Source organism: Lates calcarifer, linkage group LG24 (assembly GCF_001640805.2).
Source record: "Lates calcarifer isolate ASB-BC8 linkage group LG24, TLL_Latcal_v3, whole genome shotgun sequence".
Lineage (NCBI taxonomy): Eukaryota > Metazoa > Chordata > Actinopteri > Centropomidae > Lates > Lates calcarifer.
In genome coordinates, this window is record NC_066856.1 from 15,555,654 (window position 1) to 15,580,009 (window position 24,356).

General features: G+C 41.0%; 1 protein-coding gene across 10 annotated transcripts in view; it reads right to left on the reverse strand.

The window, feature by feature from the left end:
• The window catches only part of abi1a (abl-interactor 1a), a 46,630-nt gene that overhangs the window by 18,753 nt on the left and 3,521 nt on the right, over positions 1-24,356 (reverse strand). For all 10 annotated transcript variants that reach the window (XM_018700766.2, XM_018700767.2, XM_018700763.2 and 7 more), the window contains exons 2-3: positions 16,994-17,161; positions 2,665-2,841 (exon numbers count right to left, since the gene is read on the reverse strand). In XM_018700766.2, the coding sequence (XP_018556282.1) occupies positions 2,665-2,841; positions 16,994-17,161 (345 nt within the window). The remainder of the gene's footprint in view (positions 1-2,664; positions 2,842-16,993; positions 17,162-24,356) is intronic.

Below are 24,356 nucleotides of genomic sequence, written 5' to 3' on the forward strand. Positions count from 1 at the left end.
TTTATGGTTGGCTCTTGGTATTTTTCAGCAGCAGCCATTACATGTATTTACATTCTATATTATTTTTTATTGTTAGTGGCAGGGTCACTCATTCCTGATTGGAACTGCCTACTCACATACAAATGATTCAAAGCGAATGATTCAGCATTTAATCAAATGTTACTGCTTTTAATTTTAAGTCACTGATATAACCCTCATTTCTTACTGATCAAACTGAACATTTCCTATTGCTGTAGCATTAAACCACACTTGCGGTAATCACCAAAAAACATGGATTTCACCAAAACAACTAGTACTGTAATCTTAGGGATTATAACTTTAAGAAAATGGTGACTTGCTGACCTCCTAAAAGAATACAAAAATAGAAAAAGAAGTCACTACTTTATCAAATCAAGTAAGAAAAATATCAAAAACCTAAACTATTCCTTTATGTTAATCTTGTAAACTCATAACTGATCACAACACAAAATATCCAAGGATTGAAATCTAACTTCAAACACCTGACATCATCGTCCCTGGATTCCTAAAAGCCCCACTGACTAGATTAAGCATCAGCTGACTGGAAGAATAAATCTCATCTTTCGCATTAATGCTAAAAAGCATCATGTCACTGTCAGTGTGCCTTGAGAGGAGAGGAAAGAACGCCCTGATCTGTCAGCTGTGAGATTCCAGATGTGGCTGTGCTGATTCACTGATATAATGCTACAGTGTTCAGAGAGGAATCAGATTATCTACTAAATTAATTTTACCTTCTCTTTTCCCTCAGTTTCTTTTTTCCTTCTTTATCACTCTGTCAGATCTGAGAAGAGCTTCTATTAAATAATACATACAAGGGCTACATGGTGTTTCTCCACTGTATTACAGCTCAGAGTTTGGTGTGCAAGGCTGTAAAACCAATTCATGATTCAACGCTAACATGCACAGTTTCACAGGACACTGGAGCCAACAGACATGATTTAAACTCCCATTAATGTATTGATTCTGGTCAATAAGTAAACCATGGCTATAGATATTCTGTACACGCTAGACATTTGACAGGAGCCATCACTGGATACCAAGAATTAATATGGAGTATTGATGTTAAATATTGATTGGCTCTTTGGGCTATGACATGCATAGGTTAAGAGGAGGTGCTGAAGGACTGATACATGAGTGTGGATGTGAGGGTGTGTATTCCCAATCACATTCACTAACTAAATGCAGCAAGTCTAAGTCACATGACAGTTAAAAAGGAGAAAATCCACTGAGATTAGGCCCAGAGTGATGCCTAATATTCTTAAAATAGATCCATCAAACACTCTCAAAACAGCCATGAAGCAGTGATTTCAGTAATTTGACAATATTGTGCAACTACATACTGATAGCCTAGTTTTGAGAAACTCTAATTTAATCTGAGGAATTACAACTCTGGAAGATTTATATCAGTTTGCTTTTTGTGTTGTGAGTCTACAAAATCTATCTGTAATTAAAAAAGTATGAACATCATTAAATTATATTTTCACTCTTAACTTTGGAAACAACATTTGACTAAACAATGTGACCTGAAAGTCCATGAAGCAGTTATTCTATACTCTAAGGAAAAAGTATCTGAAGTGGAAAAACAAACAAACAAACAAGGAGAATGTGTTTCCATTGGGTCTTGAACTTCAAAATTCACTGGGCTGAGTGCATTTCCCAGAATGTTGAAGTCTATAACCAATAATAATAATAACAATAAGAAGAATTGGTATTGAGTTTTTAGACAGACATAATGTGCATAATAATATGTGAAAACCTGGTCTCTGTGGAGGGAAGCACATGCAAATAAAATGCTTCACTCTACATTAGCCATCGCACCCTTTCACCGTGACTGAATTGTCTAATATAATTCCCTATACAATAAATTGAGAGTGGCACAATGGCTTTTATCCTGCCTCATCAATGCCTATAACACTATGGGATGGTAATGGTGGGCCTTTAATCCAATATGTCTGACAGCTGCAATTGATTGGTTGATTGATGGGCTGATAAAGCTCATGGGAGAGCATGGGGATCGCAAAAATGCCTGCAGCCATCAGGAAATGATGTCATCACCACCACTGTCAGGACTACCCAGTGACCCCTAAAGTGAGCCCTAATGGGCAGGGATGAAGGTGAAATGTTATCTTTGGATCATCAAAATCAGCTTCTTTACCTCCTTTTAGATCGTACTGATGTGAAAATAAACTACAAATGTAATTGTAACGACATTATTCCTCTGAAAAGCTTTAGAGAAACTCAAGAACAACATTACGAAGAGACGTCAGGGCCTTACAAATGTCACACAAATTTTTCCCCACTCGTCATTTTCACTACATTCTAAGAATAGAGCAGTTTTCTGAAAGCTACATGATGTAATCGCTTTTTAGTACATCTCCACCCCCAACCCGTTCCCACCAACCCACGCTGAAACATATTCCTGTAGGGTCAGAAGGGGTGCTTTCTGAAGATGAAAGGGAAAGCACAAGAGACAGAGAGAAAACGAGTCAAAGTGGGAGAGAGAAGGAAGGAGAAAGGACTACCTCTGGCAAAAAGGAGGAGCGGGAAGGAGAGAAAATTAGATATAGTAGAACAAGAAAGTGGAAGAACTGGAGCAGAGATAAACTGATGGATTAAGAAAAGAGAAATCAGGAAGAATCTGCTCACCTTGACACCATGACCGACATCGTCCAGTACAGTGTAGTCAATAGGTTTCCTGATGTACCTAACTGGTCTCTCCATATTAGCCGGCGCTATGATCTTATGGGTCCTCGACGTGTTCTTGTTGGTGGTCAGGATCCCTATCTCCCGCCTGGCTACCTTCTCTTTATGGATGTCCACAGTCTGTAAATGACACAGTGAAGACAGAAGAGGGGATGTGATTAATGCCATAGTGGAAACACAGAAATGTCCAATACAACAGGATCCTCTGGGACTGAATGAACTCATCATTCAGAGGCTTAAGAAGGTTTAATTAAATCATGAGGTTGTGCTTTTCATCACCAGGGTCTTAATCTTTTCCAACAGCCAGTGCACACTAATAAAACTGATTGTAGTACAAACTAAGTCCTGGACAGAATAATGACCGAAGCGTGTTTAACTGAACATTTCTGAAATCAAAAATTATTAGATAGATTAGAGTAATGAGTTACAATTTAAAGTGATATTAAGAACCCTATTTCAGAAGAATAAAATTAAATCTACTGTGTACATATTCTCCTATTCTATTATCAGAAAAATTCCAATGGCCAAATGGTTAGGGTGCATACTACATTGGTGCATATATCCTGATCCCTATTAATGATGAGAAGTTTCTGAAAATACCAGATTGTAATCATTTGGGAGAGCTGATTTTTAAATTGTATATACTCCTCATTTAAGCAGTTTTAGAATATTTGGCATGTTTGCTTGATAAATTACTAAAATAGTTCACGGTTAATTTTTCTGTCAGCTGTCTGTTTAATAGACTCATTGTTTCAGCTCTAAAGCCATGATGGTTGATGTGTAGAAGCCATATTGACCATCATTGCTTTATTTCAAATATTCCTCAGAACATCCCCTGCTCCGCTTTCTCACTCCCACCGACCCGAGAGAAGCCCAGGAGCAGCTGCCCTTCCTCTGAGAGATGAAAGGCTGCAATGTCTGCTGAAGGCAGACCAGTAAAACGATGGTCTCTCACAGGGGGGAAGGAGTCAGAGACCAGCGCCAACAGAAGATTCCTTTCATGCCACAGGGATCTGGAACTGGACTGAGCTCTGTCTCTTTATGCTGCACTGTTCCACTGTATGGCCAACTTAGCCTTCAAGTATCACTCAGCCCAGAGTCAAGGGAATCTCAACAACACTCTGGTTGGTTTATATGTAGTGGAGTACAGTGCAGTCAGCTGACATCTCTGGACCATATCAAGTCTAATTTTAAACTGTGACATTAATGAGATGTAGGCCTGAAAACTGACAACTCTAGCATCTACAAGGAATGATGCAAAGCAGATTTTTACAGGACACGCAAAGAGGGTAAAGAGAGTGGATTGTTCAAAATTACGGAAAAAAGAGCAATCAATATTTCATAACAGGCAAAGTTGCTCATACATAATTGCTCCCACAGAGACTACACATACAAAAGCGAAACATCCGTTCTGTTCCAATGCCCTGTTGTGTCTGTTTGAATTAAGAGGGATGACAGAACGTTGACTACAGTCATCTTTTTCAACCTGAGCTGGGCTGCCAGAACATGAGAGGCTCTCAATATAAAAACAGAACTGCAGTCACAGTCTTCCCAATGAGGCAAACAAATCAGAGTGCTAAAGTAAAATTTTAGCAGCACTTCTAGCTCCAGTGTGTAAGAGCGCCACTAGGATTAGTTATGAGCTAATATAGCTGAACTCCACAGCTCAGAGATAATGCTCGAATTTCAAATTGTCATAAATCATGATCATCTAGAAACAGCTGGGCCAAAATCTAATCAGTCTATTTGGCCTCCATTTGCAGGGGAGTAATGGGGTCCAATGATTGGCTATGAGAGACCCTGATGGGAGAAGGGCTAAAGGAGGAGTCTGGAGTAGCTCAATTATTCTAGGTCTGGTTTTTCTTCTGAAACAAAGCTTTAACCTCATTTCACCTCAATGTGACCCTACTTCTCTGGCTGGAATGAAGATCACTGTCAAATCACGAGCATGGAACATTGTATAATTTATTATGAGGAAGTGGGTGTTTACAGCCAAAAAGAGGAAAACTTTCACTACAAACCACTGACAGAAACTCCTCCTTAACCCGAGAACTGCTGCTGAAATGTGGTAGCTAAACTTGAAAAGCATCTGGCCTTTGCTGAGCATACTCCCCTTATCAGAGAACAGTGTGTGGACAAATATCGCTGCAGCTGGCAAAGAGGGGGGAAGTGAGACAGCTATGTGGTATATGAGTTCATCTCCTTCCTGTATGCCGAGAAAAAAGTCATGTTGTAACAGCGGGGACCGATGTTAGACGACTGTGTTGACAGGGTGGTAAATTCGAAACTACTTTCTTTAGCAAACTTACACCCGACGAGAGATTGCATCCTGTTGAGGGTGCTTTGCTGATCCGCTGACCAGTGATTTGACTCGCTTTGACTGACCTGTGAAGACCTCCAATCTGATGACTACTTAATACCCTGCCTTTTCCCTCAACATCTTCTACTGACATTTTAACTGGCACTAAAGGTGTTTACTTGATCCCAATGGTCCATCTGACTGAACTCTGAATACATCTTGCCAAACTGAAAGGTGGATGATTCACATGTGTTCTCAACCACTGTCACCCATATGTTTGAAGCCTGCAGCAGTTTTCCCAGAACACTGAACAGTTTTGGCTCTGGTTTCTGGCTTCTCCATCCACTGCAGGCTTTTAGGATTTACAGGCCTCCCACTTCTTGCTGCCTTCTCGTGTCTGGACTCTTCTTTTTTACTCATCGCCTCCATTATCTTCAGCTTATTCCCTCCACTCAACTCTTCTTTTGCATCCTTTTAGTTTTGTCTTTTCTGTATCCCTCTAATTCCACCCAATGCTCCCCACGCCAGACAAGTCATCCACCTATATGACTAGTCTGAGGATCTAGGTCATACATTGGAACTGCTGCCAACACCATCATCGTCAGCCACATGTTCTAGCCAGACAGAAAAAAACATCCAGTCAGAGATCTTTTTGAACTTAGAGATTTCTTTCCCATTTTGGGATACGAGTGAGTCAGTGCCGTGGTTGCCACGATGAGAGATTCTTGTTGTGTTGTTAGTAGCAACAAGTGCCTAAATATTTGTGATTCATTTATTTCTTTTTAATCCAGATTGTTGCCATTTTGGTCAAGGACTGCACTTGGAAAGCATGCAGCTCCAAATGGGACACAGAATCTGCTATTTAAAATGTTTGAACTTCAACACCCAGGAATCTAAAGAAGTGAAATCATATTTACCACCCTGAGTAGTCTGTGATCACTTTTTGAATACCAAAGAGATGATGGCAAAAGATCTAGCATTATAAAATACAGCTTCTCTGGAAAGAGTCACTGCTGATTAGGAGACAGTCTGTGGATGCATTTGGTCTCAGGTTTCTATCTGTTATTTGCTTGAATTTCATAGGCAAAGAAGGTGATTCTTCACTGTTGGAGGTGACACATTCCTCTGCTTAACAGTTTATGACTTGATTTGTTATTGTTTGCCAAGTGGAGGATGATATTTGTCCAACTTTTTAAGACTACCATTGATGGAAGACTTCTACTACTCTACATTGTGTTCCTCTCGTTGTGTGTGTTTAAGTAGTTTATTTTTTGTCAGATATTAAGGGGGCTTATAAGAGATAACAGACATCTAAAAGGAAAAGTAACCTTGATAAAATGGTGTGTAATATTCTTAACTGTTTGGCACTATAAAGAAAAGCCTTCTATCATCTCAAGTGTGCCAATTAATGATGACTCTTGCCCCATTGTGTATTGTTCTGTGTTTGGTATGCCTCAAAGCTTAGACAATAAATTAAGTGCATGTGCTTTGATTTTTTTCATTGCCATTTTTTTGCATCCAGCATCTTGGACTGCTGGGACTGGGATTCTTTCCGCAGTGATCCTCTTTGACTCAGCCTCTCTCTCCCCCATACTGATTTACACTGCTCAGACAAGGGGGAGAGTCAAGTAGGGCAGGGGTATTTGGGAAACGGGTCACACATTAACAGAATGTGTCCACACAATATCAGCAAAAGGGGCATAAATCTCTCAGCCCAGTGGCGCAGCCTATCAAAAAGTCCGGGGATGGAATTTCGAAGCCTTGTGCAAACGTAACTTGACAACTTCCCACCAGACAAACACACAACAAACACACACTGTTCTGGAGAGTGAGGTAAGTAGTGACCTAAAAGAAGAAAAAAAAAACATCTGTAGATTGATATGGAATTGAGACAGCTGGTTTCACTTCAGCACATGCTCAAGGGAGAAGAAAAATAGCCTTTTCAGCGCTTTGGCAGACTGGCCGCTGGATGATATCCTCAATAAAATGCCAGCTATGCACAAACAAACAAAAAAAGGAGCACAGCATGTTGTGTAGGCGTAGTAGGGTTGAACTGGGTGCTTACACACAACATGGGGGAAAGCCTATTACTAGACAAACACACCCTACATACCAATGTGTCTGTGTGCATGTGTGGCTAGCCAGACCAGACAAATGTGCCAATGGTTAATGATAGAGCTCTACTGTAGATGATTATAAGATTTTAAAAAATGTTTTAGCAAACTGGCAGCAGGACATCTTCATCCTGCTGTCCAGAGATACCACACACACACACACACACACCATTGAAAAGTACTCATTTCACATGGTATGCTCTCCAAGAACATAAGGATATGAACTATTTTTACTTGTGTAATATCATGAACCACAACTACACATGACTTTGAAAATATGACGTGGCACAGGGTCTTATTAAAGGCCGTTTCTGGCTGGGAGCTAAGATAAGCTTGTCTTTACAGCAGTCCAGGAATTGGACATCCTTGTTCTGTGGGATTACGAGGAGATAATAACTACGAAGCACATGTCTGTTAAACACATCTGAACCTCAATTTCAGGCTTACTATGCAAGAGGATTTATCACAATAGCCAGAGCCGCTAACAGGTGAAGAAAGCCTGATGAGGACACAAACGTCTCTCCTTATATTTTTCTTCCTCGGCAAAGCTCTGCTTCGTGCTCACACCATTACCCACGTTCATCCCTGAGAGCGGATTTGAACAGTTTGTGATGCTCAGTGTGTTCCAGCAGTTGTTTAATGATGAAGTGCTGTAAGTGCTGAAGTGTGCTTTTTCTGCAGCACCCACTTTATGTCAATCTGCCTTGGTCTGCTTCTACTACAGTTACTTCCTACATTTCCTGAAATAACCTCGTCAGAGCTGGTCCTTAACATGTTGCTTTTGTGGGATCTGGAAACATAGGCCAATAAAAGGCTTGAATTGTGATCACTCAGCTGTATCATTAAAAAATCTTGTGGCTTTGTTGCATCATTGTGTATTGAGGCTCTGCTTAGTGGAAAAAATGGCATCAATGCCTTTGGTTACATTGGGCTGTATTACTTGTAAATGGAAGAAAAAAAGGATTTCTTCTTACATTTTCTTGGCAGACAATAGAAACTGATACATGGCACTTAAATGTTTTGGTTGCCAGTGAAAAGACCTGTGTGACGTTTAGAGCTGTGGTTATAAACTTTTTTGAATGGTGACTCTTTAAAATAAAGCATTGTCTGTGTTGCCAATGTTTTCCCCATTCAAAAGTCATGGGTAATCTTCAAATGTCATTTGAATAGGGCTTGGCGTTGGGCTGGGTATTGAACTTAAATCCTTTTTTGATACTAGCCTAAATGTTTCCATAACATTGAGTTTGCAGACAGGCTAGCTGTTCCCCCCATTTCCAGTCTTTGCACTAAGCTAAGTGGCTGCTGACTATAGTCTTATGTTTTAATTGAAAAGTGTGAAAAAAGTGGCAGCAATTTAATTACATATATACATATACGAAAAACATAAATGACAAAAAACATATAAAAATTAGAAATTAAGTTTTTAAAAAGTTGTTATATTTACAGTATATTATTTCCTTGAGAAAAGTTTTCTTCTTCTTCGCTGTCAATCATCTCATGAGCCCTCAGCTTTATCTTGTGACCCACTGGAAAGCCCAACCCCCAGAAACTCTAGGGTGCTCTAGGGCACCCTGTTCTAGGTTTGAACAAGTAATCTTCCGGTCACATGCCTCTCTGTCGCTACAGCCGCTTGGTCTAACCGTGTCTGGCCTCATCTGTAGGGGCAGTGCAATCTAACACTCCCAACTCTGTGCTGAGCCAAAACGGCTGTTAAAGCAGAGCAAATGCCTCTTTGTCTGCTCTGTTTCTCAGCGTGATTACAGCCAGAACATCTGAAGCCCGTCATCTGTGGAGTCAAACAGTTGTCCAAAAGGCCCTTCAGTAGGGCTGTTTTCTTTGAGCTGTTAGTGCAACACAGAGCATGTCGGAGCTTCCATCTGCACTCAGAGCCAAAGTGGGAGGTCAAACGCCCCGTGGGGAGTTCTCACTTTGGCAGCTTCTTGTTAGGCATCCCTCAAAAACTGGATTCCTCTGGTAAATCTAACAGCCCATGTGTGGTATGATGGAGCCAGAAGCGGAGGTTGTGAGGACTGGACAAGTGTGAAAGCTTGGAGAGTTTGTCTCTCCCACTCTCCCAACAGACAGAGAGCGAAAAAAATAAAGCTCTATCAAAAAGAGTCAGGACAGCATGCCAAGGTCAGTGCTTTGTTTGCTAACACAGCACATATGGAAAAACCTCGGCTGACTTTTGCCAATCTAACTTTGGACTGTGGCCAAAAAAAGCATTCTGACTGAGCCCTGAAGTTTACATACAAGCTGAGAGCGATTCAGAACAATGGAGATAACAAACACCAAGAATCTGAATCCCAGCTACAATTTGTGAAAACTAAGTATTTCCGAATCAGCCATGTTTACAGGGAGCTGTCAAATAATTGCCTGCATTACTCTTATACAGGGAGGAGCTGCAGAACAGAGGTGTAATGATTAGATGTAATAGCAGAGGATTGTTAAGTGGGAAAGAATGCACTAGTAATGATGATGATGCTCTGCAGTGGGAAGGGGAACAGGGGGGTCGGGGTGGAGGGGGAAGAGCAGGAGAGGAAGTAACCGCAGAGCAGAGGAGCTGATGATTCACTGAGTAACATCAGTCACCAGTAATTTCACATCATCATTCACTCCTATTTAAACTCTATTCATACCAGCCATGATGAATGTGCATGCTCTGGCACATTTGACATTCAGGGCATTACAGCTCACACAGACGATGAAAGGAGCAAAAGCAGCAACAGTGTTAAAGGGTAGTAGTCCTGAATCTAATAGATGGTTAAACAAATGGGGATTGACAGAGAAATCGTAAAGACCAATTTTGACAACTGATTAATTGCTGACATAATCAATTTAGTAGAACTGACAGACATTCTCTGTTTCCAGCCTATTAAATATGAGAAGGTTTTTTTCTCTTGGTTTTGGGCTGTTTATTGGACATACAAGCCATTTTTGATCACTCTTTGGACAAAACGATTAATGGATTATTTAAAAAAAAAAATCAACAGATTAATCAATAATGAAAACAATAATTTTGCTGCAGTTCCATTGAGTAGTAGATGAGATTTTTGTTGCTCTGTACCAAAAACAGAACTGTAATATATTAGCAACGAGCAAATCGAGTTGTTGAGCTAAACTGAACTGTTATAATTTGCCAGGTGCTGAGCATTCACAAAACTCATTAGAAGAGTGGAGGAAAGAAAAACAAAAACCTGCCTTCCCTTTCCAATTTTTAACATTGTCACTCTCCCCCCAACTGACTCCCATTAGCTGCTCAGTGATGAGGGTGCTGCCTGAAGTTTCGCCAGCAACATCACAAGATGTTTCAGCTGCAAAGAACACTCAACAACTAGGGCTTCAACTAATTAATATTTTCCATAAATTAAACTGTTGATTGTTGTTTCAGTAATCAAGTGATTGCTAAATCTATAGAGAATTAATTGTTGAGCCTGCAAAATAAAAGGACAAAATACATAAAAGGAGAAATGCCAATTGCAAGTTCTCAGAGGCAAAGATGGCATTTTACTGTTGATTATTTCTAAATAACAGATAAATTCTACTGTTAATGAATATGCAACCATTTTGATAATCAATTTTTACAGTTGCTGAATCATGCAAAAACATTATAGTCTCTGGTTTGAGCACCACAAATGTGAATATTTACAGCTCCTTACAGATGAATTAATAATGAAAATACCCACTAGTTGCAGCCCCATATTTAACATAAAGTTATATATTTCCTTTTAAGAAACTATTTTCAATCTAATACTGAATCCTTTAAATAACCACTGTCTGGGGGCAATGGACCACACAAAGACCCGGCCACAAAGACAAACACACAGTGTTATAATCCAATGAAAAAAGAAAGAGGCATGAAGAATAAGTGCAAATATCCAACAGTGAAAAAAAACATTAACACAGACAAACTCTGCGTGGAACTCTGAATTTCACAGCCAGGCAAGTGGGAGAGACCACCAGGGGAGGCAGGAGAGAGACCAAAATACACAGACAGTGGGATCAGCAGGAAACGCAGGGAGCACACACATCCTCACACACTGATATACACAGACACACACACACAGAGCTATAAGGCTTCATTTCCTGTTTGGATGAGTGCCATCCTTCCTCAACGGGAGGTCAAAAAGCCACCACTGCAGCACTCAGACGCAACTTTAAACAGTCTTTGCATATATGTGTTTTTTTATCGCAGCACTGCACACCCACACACACACACACAGGCATCAGAGTTTCACGGCATGCAAATATACATCCAAGGAATGACAACTGGAATGAAAAAAAAAAGTTTTTAGAAAAAAAACTTTTAAGCCGAATCCTGCTGTGATCACAAACAGCAGCGGGTTGACTCATGAGATCAGATAAGAATATTGTGTAACTGTAGTAACTGCTTCACAGCTGTGGGAACAAACTGGGAGTGTATGGCAGACGCATGCATGTGTGTGTGTGTGTGTGTGTGTGTTCACCAGCTGCTTTCTGCACCCAGCCTGTTGCTGTGCAGCTTCATCACTATGGGCACTGGGTTCAATCAGAGCACTGACCAGCTCCAAATCTAAGAACAAGCCACTGACATCATTGTAAATACAGCTGCACTGGCAAAACAGTGACTTGTAAAATACCATTTCTACAGTCACATCCATATGTCCATCACTACATTGTTTTATCACTAGATAAATGGCTTCAAATTTCCTCCTGATGAATCAACAATGAATGACCAGTTTGTGGTATGTACTGTAAGTAGTCAAATTCACAGTTTGTGAAGCGTAACTGAGGACAGCACGATGGTGCTCATAGTACCACACACTCTGTGGAGTTTGCCTGCATGGGTTTCCTCCCACAGTCCCACAGACATGCAGGTTCCTGCCAAACATCAGCTGGGATTGGCAATGAATAAAGTAAAAACAGTTCAATCTCTTGCACTTAATTTCATTATATTCCTTCAGCATTTTACTGATGCTGCATTGTCTTGCAAAGAAGTTTTACTGATCATTTTCCCACAATTGTTGCCTGAAGGTGACTCAGTAGTTCCTCCCTGACATGACACTCTGTCATGAGAAACATGTGGGAAAATTTGGTTATTTGTTGCTAATAAATTATGTTCCAAGGACCAATTTTAAAGAATTTAGTCAGATTTTACCAAAAAAAAGAGGGGATTTTCTAAGACAGTGGAACTGAAAAAAAAAAGTCCTGACCACGGTTTTCATTTATAGCTCAGAATGTGTGGGTGTTACGGAGGGCAAAGTCAAAGTCAAAGTCTGCTTTACTGTCAATTCTGCCATATGTACACACATACAGAGGACTGAAATTGCGTTACTCTAAGACCCACAGTGCAAGCAAAGAAAACACTCAAAAATAGTTTACACAATAGCAAAATATATATACAAAAATATTTTAAGTATTTAAAAAGACAAATGGATCGCTGGCTATTTTCAGGTCATAGGTCTTCATGCTCAGTTCATCAGTAATGATCCATGTATTTGTTTTGTACCCTAGGGATAAAAAACGATATCATGTACAGTAGCTACACTGCAATTCAAATATGTGGCAGTATGAATCGTGGCTGAACAATATCAGCTTAATTTGAACAGTTCTAACTCCCTAGATGTAAAACCTCTTTGTTTGCATGTACAGAATACTCCCACTAAATTACATTGTTAAAAGTAGTATACAGATTATTTGTCAATGAAAAAAAATGTTATTTGAGGCCCTTATTTTATTCCTCCTGCTGTTTTTTTATTTATTTTTTCACTGTAACTACCTCTCCCCTAGTTGCTCCAAACTTCTTTCAGTTTCGGTATGTGTCTTGGTGTCTCTAAATAAACTTGTCTATTTTGCTTTTTTGTCTCATTCTCCACACTAACACTCCCTCAGTGAAACTGCCACAGGCTCCAAAACTTATGACTGTCTCAGGTGAATGATACAAGGTTTACTTGTTGTCATGACAACAATAAGAATTTCTGATTTCAACATTCATGCCTCTGGGGGTTTGGTTTTATAAAAAAGAAGTTTATGTGGTGCAGCTCACATTTGAGGAAAAAGCTACTCCATGAAACTTCAGAGCTGCGTCAGGGGAAAATAAAAAATCATAATCAGGACACAGGAGCTGCAGAATGAACACTGACTGTGCACACACACAGACACACTATTCTCCCTCTCTTCCCTCTCTATTCGGGGTATCACAGAGGTTTCTCAATGTGAGGCATTTTCTTCCGCCGGACGGACAAAGCGCTCCCTGTTTCGCAGCCGCTTAGCAGCCACTTCACACGCAGCACAAGGTGGAAGCCCCGCGAGCTGCTCTATTCTCCCGTTGGCCCTTCCGCCTCAGCACCGTGGCGAGACCGCCGAATTGTGAATGGTGATGACAGCAGGGGAGGTGACATGCAAACAAAACACCTGACAACACACACGCAAGCATCTGTGCATCTGTAAGTACACACAGACACTGAAGCATGCACACAATATTATGCTACTAAATAAGACTGCAGCAAGACTCTGACACCCACTGAATATCAATAAGCAATTCAGGTAAAGATACTACACACTTACAAACATACAGTTTATGAGAAAGATCACTGGGCAGGACAACGTTACTGTGATAAAGTTATGTTCATTTTTTCAGATGTTCAGCCACTTGCTGTTTATTTTTTTCAAATCACTATATATTTTAAATTACAGTCCTCTGAAATGTTTTTTTAAATCCTCATTGGTGAAACTGGTCACATCTAGTGATATGCAGCTGTGATGAGAAGTTGCAAGTAGATATTGAAATGAGGGTTGGGAACCACAGGGTTAATCGATGAGTCAGTGACAGAAACTTGAACTGCAAACAAATTTTTTTTTAAATTCTCTCTTACATGACTCCACTTTAAGGATGTCACTTTGGGCTCTTGGTTGCGCAGAATACACCCTTTGAGCAGCGCTACTCATTGGCAGGGCAGAGTAAAGGAATGTAGTTTAATACAGTTTAATTCTGAACTTGTGATGTTTCCTCTAGACTGGTAAGTAAACAGCTCTTAATGCTATCGTTGCCTATGCAGTGATAGCAAAAATGTACATAGTGCACCTTTAAGATACTAATTGTTCTTTTGATCACAAATGTGAACAAAACTGTGCAGCCCATCCTTTCTCACTGACTAAACACTACCCAGCACCCAGTGTCAGTCTTGCCTCCCAGCACATGCAAACTACGAGACAAGACATGTTGGATTACAGTACAATCTAGTACAATACTCTTGGCATCCAACTCAAAAGGATGCATCAGTTCCAGTCGGAGAAATGTCACCACCAAGCAGACACACCCTGACCAGAGCGAGCCCCACGTAGCTGTGGGCAGACCAAAGGAAACGGTCCTGACGCCAAGCAGCGTCTCGCCACACACTGACTGACACATTAATGTGAGAGAGCTGCATCCTGAGGCATCTCAAGCTTTGGGCATGGATGGGTACAGCCTTAGGACAGAAACTGAAGAATAGAATTATGCAGTGCAAAGATGCAAAAAAGCCAGGATGATTACGTATAGCCAGTAAATTCAGAAGTGTGTTTATTCATACTAGGGAGAAGATTTATCACATTTCACTAGCACCTGAGAAACTTTCTTTCCTTTCCTCTCCACTATAAAAACAACATAAACCCTACAAGCTACGGGCTTTCCTCTCCATTACCCATTCAACAGAATGCAGCACTGGCCTCCAGGGCCAATGCTAATCTCATATCCATGAGCAGTGAGGGCAACATGATAATGATCCACCTCTGAACAGGACAGTGGAGAGCAATAAAACACACCCACAGCCTGCAAAGCTGACAGGCCTTCCTCTTTATTATTAAAACAGAGATATGCTTCATTACGGCAAACACATTAGGACTTCAGCCCTCGCTTATTCCATAAAAAAAAAAAAAAAAGACAGAGATGAAGATGTTGTGAATGAAAGGCACATTAGGCTCTCTGTGTTTTCAAGTTATCAAGGCAAAGCTGCTAAATCATTCACATTTCCCAGCGATAAGTTATGCAAATTAGAAAAGATGAGACAAATCCAAAGGAGGAGTGTGTTATTCTTGTAGCTACGATGATTATCAGCTGGAAGAAGATGAGTTTGCAGTTTTGAGTTTTTGCCACAAATTAACTTTGCTTTCCTGCGTTTCTTCACACCAAAAAAAGAGAAGGAAAACATTTCTTTGTTGACCATCAGTTGACCTCACCTAGTTCATCTTCACCATGGCTACACCAAGTACACAAGCAGGGGCTTAAATATAGCATAGAAAGTATGGAATTTCCCAGGCGCGAGACAAGAAACAGTGACAAACACTTCGATGAACACAGAAGTCAAACAATCTGAGCTAATGCCTGGATTTCACTGTAAAGAAATGGCTTTATACGCTGATCTAAAACACCACGTCTAACTGTCTTTCATGTGCTTTTCCGACATGGCCCAGAGGGTTGTCATGGTGACCGAGGCAAGCAGTGGTGTCATGGTGACCTTGGTATCGCCTGAATGTTATTTGTCAGGATATTGACTCAAAACCTGAGGAGTGTAAATATGTCTTTTTTGGTCTCTCTCTTTTGCCTTTCTTTGCTTGTCATGATCCATCTTCCATTTCTTTCTGCCCTCCCTCTCTCTGATTTGCCAGATCTCTCTCTGATTTGCCAGATCTCTCTCTCTCTCTCTCTCTTTCAAGCCCTCAAGTCTCACAAGTCCTCTTTCCCTCCATTAGACTGAAAGTCTGACCTTCAGTGTATCCTGAAAGAATTTCTGGCACTCTTAGCAAAGCTCTGCCAGAGGAAAAACACAGATAGAGGACATGGGAAAGACAAAACCAAAAGGAACTACTCCTTCCACTCCACACCCAATAAAACACCACCATTAGAACATCTTGTTTATCAACAAGAAACATCCAAATTCTTATTTTCTAACAATTATTTTAAATGTTTTGATTCAGTAATGAGTGTCTGATACGTGACCCAGGTTTGCTGAATGCTTCCCAGTTCTAATCTACGAGATGCCACATGGCTGGAGCTCTTTGTTTGATTTGTCTGAGCTCTTAATGCCTTCATTGGATGAGCGGCTGGATTTACCTGCACATGGCAGAGGCCTCATGTTATAGCGAGGAAAAGGTTAGGAGAGGAACAAGTCAGATTTATTCTGCAATACCAGGGTTTTTGCTACCCTTTTGGGTTAAAGTAATGACCTGCTATGAGATGGGCAAAATAGATAAAATCCTTTATCACTATACACATCTGTGTTTGGCATTTTTAATACCTGACAAATTAAAGTGCTTCATCACATCGATATAAACATAACAACAATCCTATAGTGCTATTAATCAGTCCTGCTGTCAAGACAAAATGTCATCATATTGTCTTGTATTGTTAATAAACTATTGTTATTGGTAAAATTTGTGGCTCCATTAAAAAAATGAAATGTTAGCAGAAATGCATGCAGAGCACTGGCTCATATAACTAAGAAAATATTAGATATCACCACTGTCTAAAAACAAATCCTTAACTGCATACCTATGTACATTAGGTCTCCTCAGTAATGACTTCTGCAGACTAATAATTTCAAATTTAACGTGTTCACTGGTTGTGGTAAATGTTTTACAACATGTTTGTGTGTCTCGGAAGACTACGAAAGCATAATGGAGAGACCAACAAAACACCAGTCATTCAGCCAAACACACAGCCAGTCAGACACTTGGACAAGACTGATAAACCAATAAAAGGAACCATGGATACTACAGAGGGCCTCGTACTGTGTATGAAAATAACCAAGTCTGTGTGAAAGTGAGAGGAGAAGTGGGAAATGTGGGGCACCATTCTTCACAGCTGTATGGTCGGTGGTGTGTTTCTGTGTGTATTTCTGACCTGGGAGATGTGGTTGATGGAGGACTCCATGCGCCGCAGCTGCGAAGCCTGGATGTCCAGCAGCTGCAGTACATTGTTGGCTAAGGCATTGATCTGGTAGGCTACGCTGGCCAGGGACTGGGTGGTGTAGGCTTTGGTCTCCTCCAGAGCTTTCCTCTTGTCCTGGGCCTGTGCATGAACAGGGATTAGAGGGGAAGAGAGAGAGAGAGAGAAAAAAAAACAGATGAAAAAAACAATGGAAGAGGAGCCAAGTTACTGTTAATATCACACAACATTTACATCCATCTTCGGGCTGCGTATCCAGGTCAGGTTTGTGGTGGATTCGGGCCAATAGAGCAGCCAAGATCCATCCACCCCACCCCCCCAACTCTCATTCCCCTGACACCATGCTCTCTCTGGAGGGATTTTAGATGATGTAACACATCCTGCAGCAGCCATATTGGAGGCTCTGAGAACAGTGTGTGAACAGCGGTCTACATTTATAAACTTGAGGACTTGGACAGTTTAACACACTTGACATATTCATCAATATAATGCTTAATATTTGTCTTTTTCCAAGACAAAAATGACAAACGCTAACAGCTAACTGCATACAGCTATATACTGTATTTTAGGCACATAACTTCTTTTTTTCCTGTTTTTCACAGTCAAGACATTATTTAGACACCATGTGTACCTGTTGGGAGATAGCTGGACAGCATAAAAAAAACTAAGTATGGAGGACCCCCTTTTATAATACACAAGCCCTGTTGCACACTGTTGCACTACTGTACTCACCAACAAATGCTCTTCCACCATATTAACTTTAAATTACTATACATTGACAGTCACAAAGATACAAACCCACAACATGGCTAAACCAGACAAACTGTGGTAATGACATGTTGCTGAGAGCAACCTGACATCAAACAGGCTGAGGCCCGAGAGCTGAGCTCCAAACTGAGCCATCATGTTTGATCTCTGTGGACTCTTCCCACTGCTGCTCACTCATAAAGCGGAGTCCAGAGAGCACTGCCTGGAGGAACAACACTGGGGTTTGATAACAGGCTGCTATGGCAGGGGATAGGTGATGGTAGCAGTGGTGGAGGAGACGATTACTGGTAGTAGTGGTTAGAGGCGAAAAAGAAAAAAAGAGAACATTTGGTCACACGAAGACAGGAGGAATGGACGAACGAAATGAAAACAACCGCGTCACTGCATGTCTCATTACTGATTCCCCGTGGCAGCGCGTAACTAATCCAGAAGCAATCCGTACAGCTAAAAGCTCCTGACCTGGAGAGCTCCTGTGCTGGTTAGCCTCAACCCGGGTGAGGGGGTGACAGCGTTAGTAGTGTTTCTTTGAGCGGGAATCAGAGCAGCAGATGTGTTGTGCGATAACAGCCTCAGGAAGGAGGAGAGATTCCTCCAGAGGGCTTGGAGCAAAAGGCCATCTGTTGAAAGCACATAGTCATTCATGTGCACACGCAGACACCTACTACTGACACTGCAAAATGCAATGTGGGAGATGGAGTAACAGCTGCAGGAAAATATACGAAACAACAAAAACAAACAAACAAGAGGAGCCTTATATCCATGATTGTAATTTCTAAATTGCATGAGGATACAGGTTTTGCTGTATAGGGACATTAGACTTCAAACAAATTACTGAGCAATATATGCTTGCATGTGCAGAACCGCTGGCCTACATATGGTATCAAGCTGCAAGTCAGAGACGATGTTAATTTTACTCAAAGAACAAGAATTTTTCTGCATTGGAATTTAACTTCTGTTGCCAAATTCATTTAATTCTACAGAAGTGATTTTGTAGAAAACTCTGAACATAAATATATAGGTATTCACTGTACTTTTGTACTTATAATATTAAGAAACTACACAATTAAAAAGGACATTCCACTGAATTTACATACCATGGGTACTTCACACTTGGGGTTTGGAATTTGAAAGATGTGGGTGTTTATTATCAGGCAGGGAGGATCTTCAAAAAGAAACCATGCAGCTGTATTCCTGGAAATGTTTTGGTGTGTGACCCATACTAGGGGCTAAAACTCTGGACATCTTGGCATCTGCTTCAACAATTTCTTTGTTTCTTAGAAGTCCACCAACTTGCTTATTTGATTGCTGCGGTAGTGGTTTAATTCTGTTTGGTCAGTATGATGCTGCAGCTACCTAACAATCATGATATATAAAGTCTGAGTTACAACATTTACAATTATCTTTTTTGGTCAGTATCATGCAGCTGTAAAGTTCATAAACAACCACTGATGCTACAGTGCACAAAGGCTGAACTACCATGTGTGAAGACATTCAAATGTACATCCTGCATGTCTTACAAACATATTCATTCAAGGAAGTCCACACTTGCACCCAAAGCACAACATGTGATGTTGTTTAGTCCATGTTCTTCAATGGCTGCAATTGATAAGTTTTTTAAATATGTCCAATCCACTTTCATACTCTTGGAGTTGATCAGACGTTGTACATGAATGCTTGCTTTATTCCCCCATGTAAGAAATTTACTCTTTCATTTTGACTCAAAACAGACATAGTTTTAGTCTTGCAGCAATTACAAGATGCTGTGGCAGAAGATGACAGACCTGTATCATTTACAAATTTACAGCTGTAAAAACCAGGCCTTAAAATTAGCGCAACACACTATTAACAGTTCATCCTCTACCACAGCTTTTCTCTGTTTTTTTCTTTTCCCAGTGAAACAGTGGCTTCAGGTACAATGACATCAGATTAATTTGTCAAATGATACACTGAACAGAAAGGGCTAAAGCTGATCAAGACTATTCCTTCATTTCCTGGTTCAGATGAGGTTAAATCTCTAGCCTTCTGTTAATCATACAACTGTAATTCTCCTTCAAATCCAGAGCTCATGTCTGCACCATCAGTTGCATGACACATTTTATTATATCTTCTTAAAGAGGTGAAGAAATTAACTGATTCAACAACAGTTGAATGGCTGACAGAGATTCATCATGATTTTTTGTTTTTCCTATTAGATGATCCAAACCACATTAGCTGCTAGAGCTGTGATGTGAGGTCAGCGATGGGTGCTGGGAGGACAGATGTGACACTTGATTGCATTGCCACACTGCGGCATCTTACAGCCCCCCTAGCTCTACTTGAAAGGCCACCCCCTCGTCCCTTTGCTTATTCGCACAGCAGAAGTCGGCCATTCCACAAATCCTCAAATTAACCAGATCTGTTGTTCGGTTACCCAAGAATCTGTGCTCGCCATGACAACCATCTTAAGCTAGAGAGAGTTGGGAGTACAGTGGATATCTGGAAAAAATGAGAGCAAACAGTGCTCGAGACATTCACCGAGGAAGGAACAAAGCGAGTGCTTGCTCAGTACAAAAAGGTAAATAACAGCACTGGAGAGCTGAGTGTACTCTGCCGCAGCAGGAGATGCAGAGAATGAGGTGAGCTCCCTTTAGCGCTCCTGGGGCACTTTATCTCATATTTCTGAGCTGAGTAATGGCTGAGTGAAAGAGACTACAGAATATCCAGGCGGTAGCAGACAGGCTGTCAGCAGCTCAGCTGGGTTTAGAGAAGGAGTACAGAGGAATGCACGGTCGGCGTACTCACAATAAACTTGTAGCTGGGAGCTGAGGCAAGCTAGATAATCAAACAAATACTTGAATATGGCAGAAGAAATACAGCTGCAGTTTAGTGCTGTGTGTAAGCAGCAGGGTGATAAATGTTGGAAGCGATAAGGGAGTGGCAGTCACAAGAATGGATTTGTTTCATGGGAAGTTTTTTGAAGCTCTGAGGCATCGAGCTGAATAAATGCGTCCACCTCACTCCGTCACCCATCCAGTCTGGCAAGATAACAGCCAACAACCGCCACCAAAACGCAATCACGCTTTTTTTTTTTTTTAAACAAGGTGGTGCACGGCTTTACAGTCAGGCACCGCAGGCTTTATTGAGACAGTAGGGAGGAAAAGTCCAGACTTCCTCCCTGAGGATAGAAAAACCTCAGAGGTCAGGTCAGAGGAGGTGTAGCCACCCCTCCACCCAGAAGCCAGAGCAAAAGTAGGAAATGGACAAAATGAGTATTCCTCCTGACTGTACATGACATGACTAAGATGTAGGGAACTTAGGGAAAATATCCTAAACTCATGAGCATTTCACTGAGGTGTCCAATCAAAGATTGGAACATGTCAAAAAGTCCTCACAAGGCTTGAAACAACACAATACAGTGTTTCCACAGTACGATCTGCTCCTGGATTTGTAACAGCTGACAAGCACATTTGTGTTTATGTGCTCCCACATGTCCAAATGGGAAACGCACTTGGAACAAAAAAAGAAAAAACTTTTAGGAATGTTTGGAATCCTGCAGCATGTCATATGTCTTCAAACTTTCAAGTGCTGTTGAAGAGCTCTGCCATAGACCACAAGAGTCTGAGATGAGAGAAACCAAAAAAAACAAACACTGTAAAGGAACTGCCGTGGGTTTACTTTTCTATTCTGTAAACTGGTTTGGTTGGAAAAGAAAATTCACAGACTTCCAACCTCAAAAACACCTCAGCAGGAGTGAAACCTATGGCCAAAGCAATATGGTGTGGAGCAGAGTGAATGTACTGTAAATCCAACTGGAAGGTCGTAGAGCTCACATGGCACTTTGCTTCGTGTGATGTATCGACCGCTGGTTACTGCAGACTGGACAGGGTGAGATAAGTGAGACAGGAGGCATCTGAGAGCTAGTGCTCTGTGGGTTGTTATATTGATGTGGCTGTCTAATGTTCACTGGAGGCAGGGCAGAACGAATGAATATGGGATTACAAGAAAGACGCATGTAGGATCTGACCAAGTGTTACCCAAGCTATTTCCTGATCATTTAGTTTCTTCTGCCATAGCGCACAGAGATATATTACAAACGTAATGGAAGGTAAAACCCAACAGTGATTTGAAGCAGTTTTAGTTGGGCTGAAAAATCAATAGATACAAAAATATCACAGTAACCTCCAGATTGACAAATACCTGAATTTCTCTGATTGAACCTTTACATTTTATTTCAAGCCTAATCTTTAAAGGGGGATTCTAACTTTTCTTGCTGGAAACAGGTGGTGGTTGAGCTTCAGCCATCGCTGCATTCACAATACCAGATATTAAAATACGCCCCCTTACTTCTTTAGGGCAGTCAGGACGCTACAGTAAGCCACTATCGGAAAGTGATGAGATGGGCTGGCCCAGCCGAGGCTAGTTGGTTAGCATGCTAACTTTGGTAGAAGAAAAGACAGCTCTTGGTGAGTAAAGGAATGAAGTCTGATGAATGATTGCAATGCAATGATTCTTCTAGACTGGTAAGTAAACAGCTCATGCTGATACTGGCTATGTAGTGATAGCAAAATGTACAAATAGCACCTTTAATTATTAGAGGTGACTGGTCCAATTAATTTAATTACTCACTGACCATTCTCCCTGATGTAAACTCAATCTGAACACAGCATTATGTCTTACTTGTAGCAGATTAGACCTGGGTGATACCAAGAAATTGAGCTAAAGATGATTTAGATTGGGCCAGGAGGAATCCTGTCTGCTGATCATATTTACCTTAAAACTATAATAAGAGACCTCATCACCAACCTCAATGAAACTGTGAGAAACTGCACACAAACCACCTGAAGAGACAAGACGAGGTAGTGAAAGTGACACTGGAACGTGTGAGGAATAAAGAAAAACCTGCAGACGAAACAACTTCAGCCCTTCTTTGAGCTCAGCTCTTTAAAAAAACCTCAGCAGCACGATATGTGAATTCATAATAACTCCCCTTCCAGCGGGGCAGATGGAGGCTGACTGAAAGGCCATAAGGTCTACCTGACCTTGAAGAACTGCCAGCATGCAATTAAAAATTCCTTCAGTACGTCAGGAAGAGACACAAAGGGGAAGTTTGCACATGGAGGAAAGTCATTAACCTTCCTTGAGTGACTTGGTAATTGGTTCGTCCAGGTGGAGAGTCACTGTTCTGTGGCTAACACTGCAAACTTAACTGGTAAATAAATAAACAAAAACACAATTACAGTGTTGGAGGAGCTTTTTTTCAGCTTGCTGGGTCACTGTGACACAGAAAGTGTTCGGATGCATTATTCATACTTTTCTATCTAAAAATGAACAGCGTGAACAAGCCCAAACTCCCACGTTCTAGCCAGCTTGTAACAGATCAGTCCAACAGTCTGGACCAAACCAACTCCAGCCAGCTGAGGGGGAGGAGTGACAGGTGGTCAAAAGGATGAATGGGCCTGGCTGGTAAGCTGAGAGCCGCTAGGCCTCTCCATGCTGCGAGAAAAACCAGGCCACTCCGCACAGAGAGGGAGAGAGAGATGGAGAAAGAAGGACAGGAAACGAGGACTCGAAGTAACCCAGAGAGACAGGGCTGGGGTAAAAAAAACACAATATTTATCACCTTCAGGTAAACCTGGCTCTCTTCCAGCAGAAAAGCTCATATAAATTCTCCTGGGAAAAACAGCCCAGGGCAAGTACAGCAAGGTTATACAGTATGACCAGGACTATGAGGAGCACATCTTTTTCTCATTGTATCAAACTCCCCATCGATAGCCAGGTCTCTCCTCTCAGATGGGACACTACATGGATTACGATGAAACAGCCTACTTTTTAAAACTGCTCATTTGCAAGCAGTCTGGACTTTTCTATTTATATCAAAAAAAAAGCACAAGTGGGCACCATGCTGCCTCAGCAAGCACAATCACATGCCCTGAGCTTGCAACACTGCGCCCGATTTGGCTTCTGACCTCTTGATTTGCCACATCTCACTTCCATTTCCCCATTTCTTGTTACTGTAAACTGTTAAGCAGAGATGCCACATTATGGTGGGGATTTCATCCGAAATCTTTCAAAATCAGCGCAAAAACAAGTTTCGGTCAATCTTCCTCATAGAATTCCTGACTACGACAGTACATTTCTGAGAAATTTCTTACGGTCATGTTTTGTATAGTGCATGCTAAAATTACACAGAAATATGCATTATTTCTATTTTAGTAGAGCTACATTAGAGCATGAGAGTAAACCCGTCCATTTTTAAGCCTTACATCACTGTTTCATGGCGTACAGTATTCACTTTTCTACTTCAGAAATGAATGATCTACTAACCGATAAGTTGGCATAAATAAAAAATCAAGAAAAATGTATTTAAATTCATTATCTATTCCTCTATGAAATAAAAATTCTAAATCTAAATTCTCAGAGCCCTGTGGCGACATCCTCAAATTATTTTCTGTGCCTGACCGTCAGTTAAAACTGCAATTATTAAATTAAAAGCATATTCCACTTATCTACCATTGCACTACTGTTGTACTTCTCACCCACAGGTGTGTTTCATATTCAAACTTGTTGGTCT